Source organism: Ranitomeya imitator, chromosome 2 (assembly GCF_032444005.1).
Source record: "Ranitomeya imitator isolate aRanImi1 chromosome 2, aRanImi1.pri, whole genome shotgun sequence".
NCBI lineage: Eukaryota > Metazoa > Chordata > Amphibia > Anura > Dendrobatidae > Ranitomeya > Ranitomeya imitator.
Window position 1 is genome coordinate 33,206,144 of NC_091283.1, and position 13,618 is coordinate 33,219,761.

The 13,618-nt window shown below is 41.3% G+C and overlaps 1 protein-coding gene across 2 annotated transcripts in view; it reads right to left on the reverse strand.

The window, feature by feature from the left end:
• Positions 1-2,565: 2,565 nt before the first annotated feature.
• Positions 2,566-13,618, reverse strand: part of LOC138667131 (uncharacterized) — a 38,687-nt gene continuing 27,634 nt past the window's right edge. Inside the window, exons 4-12 of one of the 2 annotated variants that reach the window (XM_069755440.1) lie at positions 12,531-12,596; positions 12,344-12,436; positions 10,223-10,270; positions 8,843-8,932; positions 7,886-7,933; positions 6,976-7,077; positions 5,289-5,327; positions 5,032-5,083; positions 2,566-2,958 (exon numbers count right to left, since the gene is read on the reverse strand). In XM_069755440.1, coding sequence (XP_069611541.1) covers positions 5,070-5,083; positions 5,289-5,327; positions 6,976-7,077; positions 7,886-7,933; positions 8,843-8,932; positions 10,223-10,270; positions 12,344-12,436; positions 12,531-12,596 — 500 coding nt within the window. In that variant the 3' untranslated portion in view covers positions 2,566-2,958; positions 5,032-5,069. The remainder of the gene's footprint in view (positions 2,959-5,031; positions 5,084-5,288; positions 5,328-6,975; positions 7,078-7,885; positions 7,934-8,842; positions 8,933-10,222; positions 10,271-12,343; positions 12,437-12,530; positions 12,597-13,618) is intronic. The other variant, XM_069755441.1, reaches the window with a different exon arrangement.

The following is a 13,618-nucleotide window of genomic DNA, read 5'->3' on the forward strand; positions in this document are numbered from 1 at the left end:
CCGCAAAGTTATCTTTCCTATCCTCGTTCTGTCTAGAATATCGGGCCTCACTTTGCTGAATCTATTTCATCCCTACGTTTGTCTTTTCATCTTACTCACAGTCATTATATGTGGGGGGCTGCCTTTTCCTTTGGGGTATTTCTCTGAGGCAAGGTAGGCTTATTTTTCTATCTTCAGGCTAGTTAGTTTCTCAGGCTGTGCCGAGTTGCATAGGGAGCGTTAGGCGCAATCCACAGCTGCCTCTAGTTGTGTTTGGAGAGGATCAGGAATTGCGGTCTACAGAGTTTCCACGTCTCAGAGCTCGTTCTATTATTTTGGGTTATTGTCAGATCACTGTATGTGCTCTGATCGCTATGTACATTGTGTTACTGAATTGCCTTTCATAACATATGGGGCTCATTATACTGTATGGAGCAATATATGGGGCTCATTATACTGTATGTAGCAATATATGGGGCTCATTCTGTATGGAGCAATATATGGGGCTCATTATTCTGTATGTAGCAATATATGGGGCTCATTATTCTGTATGGAGCAATATATGGGGCTCATTATACTGTATGTAGCAATATATGGGGCTCATTATTCTGTATGGAGCAATATATGGGGCTCATTATACTGTATGGAGCAATATATGGGGCTCATTATACTGTATGGAGCAATATATGGGGCTCATTATACTGTATGTAGCAATATATGGGGCTCATTATACTGTATGGAGCAATACATGGGGCTCATTATACTGTATGGAGCAATATATGGGGCTCATTATACTGTATGTAGCAATATATGGGGCTCATTATTCTGTATGGCGCATTATATGGGGCTCATTATTCTGTATGGAGCAATATATGGGGCTCATTATACTGTATGGAGCAATATAAGGGGCTCATTATTCTGTATGGAGCAATATATGGGGCTCATTATTCTGTATGGAGCACTATATGGGGCTCATTAACCTGTATGGAGCAATGTATAGGGTTTGTTATACTGTATGGAGCAACATATGGGGCTCGTTATTCTGTATGGAGCAATATAAGGGGCTCATTAATCTGTATGGAGCAATATATGGGGCTCATTATACTGTATGGAGCAATATATGGGGCTCATTATACTGTATGTAGCAATATATGGGGCTCATTATTCTGTATGGCGCATTATATGGGGCTCATTATTCTGTATGGAGCAATGTATGGGGTTCGTTATACTGTATGGAGCAATATATGGGGCTCATTATACTGTATGGAGCAATATATGGGGCTCGTTATTTTGTATGGAGCAATATAAGGGGCTCATTATTCTGTATGTAGCAATATATGGGGCTCATTATTCTGTATGGAGCAATATATGGGGCTCATTATACTGTATGGAGCAATATATGGGGCTCATTATACTGTATGGAGCAATATATGGGGCTCATTATACTGTATGTAGCAATATATGGGGCTCATTATACTGTATGGAGCAATATATGGGGCTCATTATACTGTATGGAGCAATATATGGGGCTCATTATACTGTATGTAGCAATATATGGGGCTCATTATTCTGTATGGCGCATTATATGGGGCTCATTATTCTGTATGGAGCAATATATGGGGCTCATTATACTGTATGGAGCAATATAAGGGGCTCATTATTCTGTATGGAGCAATATATGGGGCTCATTATTCTGTATGGAGCACTATATGGGGCTCATTAACCTGTATGGAGCAATGTATAGGGTTCGTTATACTGTATGGAGCAACATATGGGGCTCGTTATTCTGTATGGAGCAATATAAGGGGCTCATTAATCTGTATGGAGCAATATATGGGGCTCATTATACTGTATGGAGCAATATATGGGGCTCATTATACTGTATGTAGCAATATATGGGGCTCATTATTCTGTATGGCGCATTATATGGGGCTCATTATTCTGTATGGAGCAATGTATAGGGTTCGTTATACTGTATGGAGCAATATATGGGGCTCATTATTCTGTATGGAGCAATATAAGGGGCTCATTATTCTGTATGGAGCAATATATGGGGCTCATTATACTGTATGGAGCAATATATGGGGCTCATTATACTGTATGGAGCAATATATGGGGCTCGTTATTCTGTATGGAGCAATATAAGGGGCTCATTATTCTGTATGGAGCAATATATGGGGCTCATTATTCTGTATGGAGCAATATAAAGGGCTCATTATTCTGTATGGAGCAATATATGGGGCTCATTATTCTGTATGGAGCAATATAAGGGGCTCATTATTCTGTATGGAGCAATATAAGGGGCTCATTATTCTGTATGGAGCAATATATGGGGCTCATTATTCTGTATGGAGCAATATATGGGGCTCATTATTCTGTATGGAGCAATATATGGGGCTCATTATTCTGTATGGAGCAATATATGGGGCTCATTATTCTGTATGGAGCAATATATGGGGCTCATTATTCTGTATGGAGCAATATAAGGGGCTCATTATTCTGTATGGAGCAATATATGGGGCTCATTATTCTGTATGGAGCAATATATGGGGCTCATTATTCTGTATGGAGCAATATATGGTGCCCATAATACTGTATGGAGCAACTGATAGGTGCAATGTTCATGTCTTTACCGTCTACTTTGTTGGGTGTGCCAACAACTCCTTGTTTGGCATCATGAAGTGCTCATCACCAGATACATCTAGAATTGAGCAGGCTATCGGCCAGATCAGCTGGCACTAATGACTAATGAAGCATGTATGGGCAGTATAAATATATTACGGCATTGCAACTAGTTCCCCACCAAGAAAAACGGAGAAGCTCATGTACAAGCACAGAGACAAAGATGCAACTTTCATGCTGATACCATTGAGTTTTATTTACAAAAAGTTTAAAGCCCCTGAATCTGGGGATGAGGTAACATGGTGTATGTATACTGCAGTTATAGCGCCGCCCTTCTGGACATGTTCTGTGTGCAGCCTGCAATACAAACACAGAAGGCGAATATTAGGATTATTGTACTAATGCGTTTGTCTATTCTATTGGCAGGAGCGTCCTGGCTACCCGCTTCCCAGGCGGAGGTGCGCTCCTGAAGATCGACAGTTTGGCCCAGCAGCATGGTCATGCCACTAGTCCGACACGTGCACTCTCCATGCTTCCAGGAATGGCAGCTCTACCCCTGCTACATTACAAAAGTGCAGGAGCACAGGCACTGGCCAGGATTGTACGCTCTAGCAAGTTTCAGATCAGCTCTTACAAACTGGCCACTTCTGGTAGATTGCAGAGGTGGACGGTAACCTAAGCAATGAACAGTAAACTATGGAATTAAAAATCCCACCATTCTTGTGAAAGGAAGGGACTTTTAATAAAAAGTGAACCGCAAAGCTGCTTGTTTTTACCATCAGTATGCAATGTGGGACTAAGATCTTACAGGCATTTACTTGCTAACTACCTGCCTGTTCCGCCCTGCTGAGGTGGTGACTGTCCGGCTTTATTTCACCCTTCACCAACAGAGCAGCTTCTTCTCTTCTGCCCTACTCAGTCAACAGGACTTCACTGCTGCTGTCATGCTGATTGACAGCTGGCTCCCCGCAGTTAGGCAGCGGGGAGCCAGCTGGCAATCAGCACGACATCTGCAGTGATGCACCGCTGACAGAGCAGACTGGAAGAGAAGAAGCTGCACCGTCATCACTGGAAGCTGGAGAATCGCAGGCAAAACAGGCTCATGTCTGCTCTGAGAGATCTCTGCCTGGCAGAACAGCCAGGCAGTTGTCAACTACCTAATATACAAACAAAAACTGGCACTACGGACGTACCTAGAAGTGAAAATATCCCTCTTATACAGCATGCCCATGGCATACCACCAGGGACAAAACGGGACCAAAACTCCCTAACAATATAATGAACCTACAGAGAACAGGGAGCAAAATGCCCCAAGAATGGATCTAATACAAGAAGTAATCATATAAAAATATATAAATTTTATTAGAAAACAAAATATAAGACAAAACAAATAAATGGAATAAAGCAATCATTACAACTCTAGTATGCCCACAACCCCCCGAGGAAGCAAATTTATACGCGAAACGCGCGTCGGGGCTTCTAGGAGGACACTTCTTCTTTGGGCACCTATATGACATGGGTAAGCATTGGGACGGCGATTAATGTTTGTGGGCATACTAGAGTTGTAATGATTGCTTTATTCCATGGAGGCACTAATTGATGGTATCATGCTTGGTGTGTCTACATTACCCTGACATTTTACATATGTATATGCTGCTGCTATACTCTGCCCCCCCATTAAAAGGCACTGCTCCCGGGGGTTTTTGTAGGGCTGCGGTAGCATAGCCACTTTGTCTGTCCCACTACACGTCCCGCTGGTAGCACACAGGTGCGGGCTACCTACCCTATGCACATGTCACTTTATTTGGCATTGTCTGGTCGCGCCAATGTGCTTGTACATATGCCCATAGAATTGTTCTTCTTGTCTATCATCACCATACCTCTGTATTTATTTCTTTTGTCTTATATTTTGTTTTCTAATAAAATTTATATATTTTTATATGATTACTTCTTGTATTAGATCCATTCTTGGGGTATTTTGCTCCCTGTTCTCTGTAGTTGTCAACTACCTGCCTGTAAGCTCCTATCCCCCTTTAGGCACAATATAGCAACATATATTTTTTACCAAATGATGTAAATATAAAATATCTTTTTACTTATATTTAATGCAATTTTTCAAAAAAAATAAAAAATGGCGCTCACGAACATCACAATAACTCACTGGATGTTTTTTTTTACTACAGACCCCTCATCCTATTAGGGCATAGTCATGCAAGCATCGAACTGTTGACTATAGACCCTCTTTATAGTTCCTCCATATCTGGCCGCCCCATAGACAATGATTGGAGCGGAGGTCATGACCCCAGGTTCCCGGGTTCTGGAGCCGCATTCTTCCAGTCTTGGGGATGACCCTTTACACATTTGGACTCTCAACAAATCAGTTTAGGATGTTTAGCCCCCATAAACTCATCTCTTCGTCTACGTACTGACCTGCTTCCTACATGCTGCGTTCGGAGGTGTCCGCAGGCTCAGACATGGATCTCTAATGGATTGAACACAAACGAGAAGTCATTACTAGAGCCTAGTACGACCCATATAGAATAAAACCTCTTATACACCTGCAGAGAATTGCACCCAAACATTGTCAGGGAGGCGCCGCAGACTTTGTGCAACACATCATCTTTCTTTCCATTCATTTTGATTTTTTTCCCTTTTTTGTGTTATTTTACTCTCTTTTTTATACTCACCTGGAATGGCACAGATACATGGAGGATTTCCAATAATACCTAAAAAGCAAAAGCCATTCATGTGTTAATTTCTAGCATTTTTCCCAGCTTCCCCAGGGGTTGTCAATCACCATTATACACTCCCATTTAGAGACTATTTTTAACAACTGGACCTTGCATTTGACCTCAGAGGGAAATACTAGCAGTGAATATACTGTAGGACTTGACCACTTTTAGGTCTCCTTAGGTCACCAGGTCTAATATGGCTCTGACGGGGGTTGATACCAGATATATAGCTATAGTGGGTGACACATGGGCATTTGTGCCCAATCACCCCTCTGCACATAAGAGGATGCCAGTATTATAAATGCACATGGCTGTAAGGGTCTTTGTTATAGATTTTACATTGAGAGTTCACAAATTTTCGCTATTCAGATGTCCTAAAAAAACATAACTAATTGAGTTTGCTGACTCTTAACGAGAAGCTGTCAATTTATAAATATGTTTTTTTTTTAACCTGGTGTAAATGCCCTGAAATGCCGCTGTTCTCCTGAATCCGGCGATGTTTTTCTTTTCTTCCTGCGCCTCTCCGTTCCTGAGATAAGGCCTTCTCTTCCATATGTATATAAATGGTTTTTTGCCAAGTGGGTGTGGTCTTCAAATTTTCTTTGTGCTGATTTTGTGAACCATGCCCAGTTGGCTAAAAAGCCTAGATCTATATATTGGGAAGAAAGGGTCATATTTCAAGAACAGTGAGGAGCAAGAACAGAAGAAAAATAACAGAACAGAAACCTTTATACCAGGCTGAAAAAAAAAAATATATTTATGGTAAGTGACAGGTCATATTTAAAGAGAATCTGTCAGGTCTCTATCTGAAGGCAGCATGAGATAGAGGAGGAGACCCCGAGTTCGGTGATATATAACTTTCTATCATTTGCTTCTGCTTTTTTCTTGTAAAAAGCTAGATTCATGCAGAAAGCCTGTGAGTCCAGCTTCCTCCGCCCACACAGTTGGATACAGTCCGAGCTGCCAATCACTATGTGTGGGCGGAGAAAGCAGGACTCACAGGCTTTTTCTATCATTTTAATTTTACGTGAAAAGACTAAACCAAAGCATAGAAAGTTATATATCCCCGAACTCAGTGTTTCCTCCTCTATCCAATGCTGCTCTCAGATAGGAGAAATGAGAAATAAGATGAGTCTTATTTTTTTGGGTTAATTATTTGACCAAATTTGTAACTAAAGTATGAGAGAAATAATACAGCAGAGTTTGATGTGTGACAGGTCAGGATGTATTTACAGCTCCGATTTCAGGCTCGGCTTGTTTCAGCTTTTAGTTGAGTCATTTAATCTCTCATTTTATTTGATCTTCTGCCTTTTGGCACAATAACTCATGTCAATTCTTATCATGATCTTATTTTTTTTTTACTTTCTCTACATATACAGCAGTGACTGCTTTGGCTAAATTACAATTTCCAGCAAGCCCTGAGAGTTGAAGGTGGGAAATTGATTCTTCACCCCAAAACAGCGCCACACTTCTGTACAGGTTGTGTCTGGTACTGCAGCTCAGCCCCAATTATTTTAACATAGCTGAGCTGTAATACCAAATATAACCTACTGACAGGTGTGGCGCTGTTTCTATAAGTAAATTTTTCAAACCAAGAAAAACAACTTTATTATTATTTTGTCGGTCCCGCTCATATCCTTACCATTGGGGCACTGGTCTGGGCAGGGGTTGAACCCGGGTCCATTGACTATTGGAGGCCTGATTCCAGATGAGACGGGGACGTTAGGTTGTGAGTTAGTAAAGGCTAAACATAAGAAATGTGAAGTGCAGATAGTTATGTGAAATAATAGAAGACATACAACATAATAAACATATTGTGAGTCACTTCTATTGTCAGGCCACATCTCACCCCCGGGCTGTTGTGTGCCATGCTGCGCCCTGGTAATTTTATTTTAACCATTGTTTTTATTTTAATTGGATAGGACTAATCAACTTACTGGGGACGGATGTGTTAATTTCAATGCTGCCCTCTAGTGGCCAGTGTTGGTATTGTATCTATTTAGCTTAAAACTTAGTTATTGTCTAAACGGAAAAAGTTTTGAAAACTTTCTAAAACTCGTTTGGTTCCTGAATATTTGCAAGATCTTTTCTTGCTGTTGGTGAAAAAGTAATTTTTTATCATCCAGAAAATAAAAAAAATTGTCCTAAATAGGTCCAAGCATAATAAAGGCACCGCTCCTTGTTAATCTACAGGAAAAAAAAACTCCTGATGTCATTGAGGGCTCATTTTAACCCTTTTTACGCCTATGGCTTTATGGACTAATGAGTTGTGTGTACTACATATCACATGTCAGGCTTATTCTGCTGCTCAGTCCGTCCCCTATGATTTACACTGCAGCTCTGCTTGCTCTGATTGGCTTCTATGTATTTTGCACAAGCCCTGCACCAGCTCAACAGGACATCCAAGGATCAGAGGAGCCCCTTATTCTGCCAGTCACTGTACATCGTATTCCCAGTCATGTAATGTGGGCATTATAAGAATTATTATGTTTCCTTATCTATCGGAGCTCAGTTTTTTAAAAACAGGTTGAAAATAAGTGATATTTTCTTACCATGAATGGGGTAAGTGCTGATGTTTCTATTATTCACATTGAAGATTGCTGCAATATATAAAATGTGATGTTAAGCTTGAGTTCATAAATCTCAATGATTTTGGATTGGGGCCCTTTTACCCTTCAGATTTCCTAAAATTATGACTCAAGGACTTTATTGATTCTTAAAAATGATCTGTTATATCACAATCTGAAGGCAGCATGAGATAGAGGAGGAGACGCTGAGCTCGGTGATATATAATTTTATATCATTTGGTTCAGGTTTGCTTCTATAAAATCCAAAAATCATGCAGAAAGCCTGTGAGTCCAACTTGCTCCGCCCACACACTGTTTGTAAACAGTCAGAGCTGCCAATCACTATGTGTGGGCGGAGAGAGCAGGACTCTCAGGCTTTTTCTTTCATTTTAATTTTACGAGAAAAGACTAAACCAAAACATAGAAAGTTATATATCCCTGAACTCAGTGTTTCCTCCTCTATCCAATGCTGCTCCTAGATAGCAAAATAACAGATTCACTTGAAACAAGTTCTGTCTTACTTTTTTTCTTAATTATATAGCCAAATTTTTAGCTAAAACTTGAGAGAAATAAGACAGCAAAGTAAAGTTGTGCAATAAATCATGGATAAGGGTTTATTTACAGCTTCTATCTCAGAAAATAATATAAAAGCAATGCAACTTTTTATTACTACTTATTTTTCAATTCTGCTTGCTGTCAGTGAATAGAACACTATTGTTTTACACTCAGAGGCTGAAACACGCACCGATCAAGTCCTGTTTCGCACAGCTGGGCGGATTATTGAAGCTTGCACTGGTTTGCTTATGAATTAAGGGAGTCCTTATTCACTGACAGCAAGCAGAGGAATTGCAATAAGTACGTTAGAAAGTTGCAGAAAATTTTGGTATACCACGAGTTACATAAAAGTAGAAAATCTCTCAACAGAGACAGAATTCGACTTACGGCTGGTTCCTGTGACTGTACTTGGATGAGCGTCAGCTCTTGGGGTCACAGAGGGTCCTGCTGCAGCAACATTATGTCCAGTCACTGATCCTAGAAACAGGTCAGACGAGTCAAAAATTACCGATAGAATAAGGCTACTTTCACACTCGCGTTTTTAGCAATCCGTCGCAATCCGTCGTTTTGGGCAAAAAACGGATCCTGCAAAGGTGCCCACAGGATGCGTTTTTTGCCCATAGACTTGTATTAGTGATGGCCACACGTCGCGTTCGTCGTGCAAGGGATCCGTCATGTTTTGGCGGAACGTCGACACGAAAAAACGTTCAATGTAACATTTTTTCGTACGTTGCGTCCGCCATTTTCTACTGAATGGGCAGCGGATGCGTTGAAGTGCACAAGTTTCACAACGTGCGTCGGTGCGTTGGCCCCATACCAACGCTAGTGTGAAAGTAGCCTAAGTGTTCTATTTTGCCTAAACAGATCTGGCTGACAGGGTGGAGACAGTTCTGACAAGGGCACCTGTGGCCTAATGGAGGGCCTGCACATCTACCTAATTATCATTAAAGGGGTTGCCCATTCAATTTAGAAAACTGTCAGCATTCAGCTGACGTCTATTTGTCCCGCTGCCCAATATACATGGAAGCTCAGTTCGGATGAGCATGCATGTGTCCTCATTGGAAAGAGAGGCATAAGCACCAGACACCCTTTGGTGGCAGCTTATCTTCATGAAAACAACAGAATGAAATAGTGTGAATCCAATATGTCCGACTCGTCTTTCCTTGCTCCCCAAATTTGACCGGTGGAGTTGGGACACCCCAATTCATGGCAATGTTCTAACTTGGTGCATTTGACCAACATTTATCAAGTGTTTATAGCCTCAAATTAACTCTTTGAACAGATTCACACTAAAAAAATAAAGATCCTGAATAGCACGGGATCGGCTCCACCTTCGAGGTGAGTGTCTACTTGTTGACCTTCTGGACTTGGTCCATTGGAGGATCCTAATTCTACATTGACCCTTCACTGTCTCTAGTATCATGGAAAAGAAAGGTCTCCAGGATTGAGTTTCACATAACAACCTCTCTAGATCAAGAGGTATGGTTTCCTCTAACGCTCCTCAGCCACTCTGTCCTAAGGGTTAAGGGGTCTTTGTGCTTAAAGGAACCTGTAGGCCCATTAAGGAGACATAGGTTCTATCACATGCTTCCCACCAAAGAACCGTTGTCGGTAGGGGGCAATATGGGTCCATATGGAGGCACCATACAGCACACTGGGTGCCTAATGCTCCAAAATACACACTCCTTGGGCCTCAGTACAGACGAGCATGTGGTCTACTATTCTTAAAGGTGCCTTGTAGGTTGGTCATTAGATCATCATGTCTACCTGTGGTGGTGCTGGATGAGCCAGGGGTGGTGATAGAAGATGATACACCTGGAAAATAGTATTAGGAAAAGTAAACAATAGCATCAGGGATATGCTCAATGAAGTATGACAATGACATAGTCTACTTTTTTTGGGACTGTCGGGTAGCTAGAATTTGAGCAATTGCTTGGCGACTCCTAGGGTCAAGTGGCTGCCTACAAAGCCCTACTCTTCAGTTGTTAAAACCATGTACATGCCCAGAAAAGCCTACTTTGACCTTTCCCTTGAATGCACGGTGACTGGACTTTTTGGCGTCCGTCCCACTCTTCAAAGACATCCTGATAGGGAATTAGATTGTGAGCCCCAATGGGGACAGTGATGATGTCTGTAAAGCGTTGTGGAATATGATGGTGTCAATAAATACATTTTCGTGGCGGCATAACCTCTGCCACTCTCCTTTCCCATGCAAGGCATATCATATCTTCAATATGAAAATATGGTGGACTTCATGGACAGCTTCAGATAAGCCCCACGGCTAGGAGCTCCACTAGTGTAACAGTACCTATGCCCACCAAGATAAGCCTTTGTTCGTTGGGTGGACCAGCCTAGGTGTTGCCACAAATGCTGGATTATGATGTGAGGCTCATTTGCATTTTTAATTTAGACAGATTAAAACGACTGACACTGACAACCACAGTACATGAAGTGCCGATGGGTGATCAACTGCCCTGAGAAACTGAGCAACGCTAAGAAGTACTTGGCGTCTGCACAGGCCACTCATTGCGTGTCATCTTACGATATTCACAGAATATGTTACAAATATTTACAGTAAGGTAGCACCTATTTACCAAAAAGACAGAGCTCGGCTCCATCTTTAAGAAAAAAAAAAGAGTCATGATTGGACTTACATCTAACCACCACTAGTAGCGCTGTTGCACAAGTGTTTGTTATACAGATCTGCTGCTACCAGTGGTGAGAAGTGGTAGTGCAATATATTACTCTATTATTGTGCTTGTGTCTGGTGTTACATATAGTGATTTATTACGTATTATATTTAGGGTTCCTTCTATCTTTTAAAGATGAGAAAAAAAATGTGAACCCCCCCGGCCAGTTTTGCTTTAGTCATTAGATTGTGGGGGAATAATAAATGTCAGAGGAGCCCAGGATGCCGAGCAGAGGATGCACCACATGTCAAAAAATGAACCATGTGAATGAGATTTTAGAAATTTCACTCATTTTTCTGTAGGTTTAAAGATAAAAGTTCTCCTTGTGGAGAGCAACAAGTTAGTGTGAGGAAACTTATAGTCCATGAAATGCTCCTCTAGAATTTAAATATGCAAATCGCCTCTTCAGAGAGGAAGAGGACTGGAAATCTAGTGCTACCTATTAAAAAGTAGCAATCCTAAAACTGAATGTTGACCCTTTAAAGAGCCTTGCCACATGACTTAGGACTAGAAATCAAACCAGAAACTCCATTTGAAGACATATGTTTAGGGGGTGGTTGCCCCTCATCAGTGCAAAGCGGGAGAACTAATTTGACATGGCGACTCATTTGGCAATGTTCTTTAAAGGGCAGATATTGACTTTTTGGAGTGGTAGCCCCGAAAACTCGCTCTAAATTTCTAGTCCTCTTCCTCTCTGAAGAGGCAATTTTCCACATATAAATTCCCAGAGGAGCATTGAAAGCCCTAAAAGTCTTCCTACATCAACTTGTAACTCAAGAAACGTTTCCCTTTAGATTCCCTACCAGAGGTTTCTCATCCAGCCAAACCAGTTCTCTCTTGCTCTGCACTGATGATGGGCAAAAAACCCGAAACACGTGTCTGCAGGTAAAGATTATGGTTTCTTATCCTAAGTCATGTGATAAGGCTCAATGTTGACTTTTAGGATCGTTCCTTCTAGCAGGTGGCACTAGAGTTTCGCTTCTTCTAGCAGGTGGCACCAGAGTTCTTGCTCTTTCTCTCACAGAAGAAGCTTTCTATTTATTAATTTTCCTGTTATGCATTTTTTTTCCCCGCACGAAAAAATTCTATATGGTGAAGTTGCGTCAGTGTCTTGTTGACGAGTCAAGAACCCTCAATCCACGAGTGTCTGCTAGTCTCTGGCTTCAGTTCCTGCACTCTGAAATACCAAGCTACCCACCATTGCTCGGAGAGACTGGATGACTTGAACTGTTGTCTGGTCTGGAGGTGACCACTACGGGAGATCCTGTGCTTTTCACTCCTGTCACAGATACTACAATGAAAATTAGACCCAAATTACCAACAATCGGAAATATAGTATAACATACACAGTTCAACCTCTCAAGCAGGACTCTGGGACACCTTACCAAGTCTTGGGGCGTTAGAAGATACGAGGTGGCCACCAGCAGGTGTGGGAGCATTAGAGACACCGCCTGAAACAAAGCAAAAAGAATCGGTCAGCATAAACAAGCCACAAAAGACTGACCATCACTTCCAAACAGAAAATTGGTGCGTGCAGGTGCAAACTAAGAGTAGCCATCTCTATATGTAACCAACAAATAAAGTAGTCAAAAATTGAAAAAAAATGAGACAACTTAGCGCATAAATTGGCCAATTCATATGTGCCCGACAGCCGCGATAAGGCGATTCTTTTTGCTCAGTTACATATAGCGATGGCTTCTCTTAGTTTGCACCTGTACACACCAGTTTTCTGTTTGGAAGTGATGGTCAGTCTTTTGCTATTTCTATACATAGGCTTTCTGCCTTATCACTCCACCCATAAGCCTGGGGCAGGTTTAATAGCAGCAGGATCCTGTCTACCCTTATAAGTGTAGGCTTCAGCCTAGGAGAGGATTCACGTTAGCCAAGTTCCCAGCAAAGAAAATCGCCTTATCCCGGCTGCTGGGTATACATGAATTGGCCAACTGATGTGCTAAGTATTCTCATTTTGTTTGTGTTTTGATGAGCAGTAATGCAGATCAGATTTCATATATTTCATGTTTTCATGCTATAGCGCTACAGAGTGCTACTTTATTTGTCAGCATAAACAAGAGATTGATAAAAATGAATAAAGGCTGGATTATCTATATATCCAATATACAATCATTCAATATATGAGATATATACTGCGTTACTGTTTATAGAAAGCACTTATAAAACTGAGTTACTTTAGTGCACTACTTGGAAAAATTTGTGTGGGCCCACTGGACACAACAAGGCGACCTTTCATTGAATAGACTCAATTACTTTCTATCAGATTTCCCTCCCCCAAGCCCAGGCTTACACATTTAAAGGGCAGGTAGGATCCAGTTTTAACTAAAAACGGCCTTATGGCTTATTTTGATTTCACATATGAAAAAAAAAAAACGACTGAGTTTCATCACTGTTTCTAATCAGTGTTTCATCCGAGTTTCAGCAGTGTCACCGGAGTTGGTCCAACTTTTATCAGCTTTTC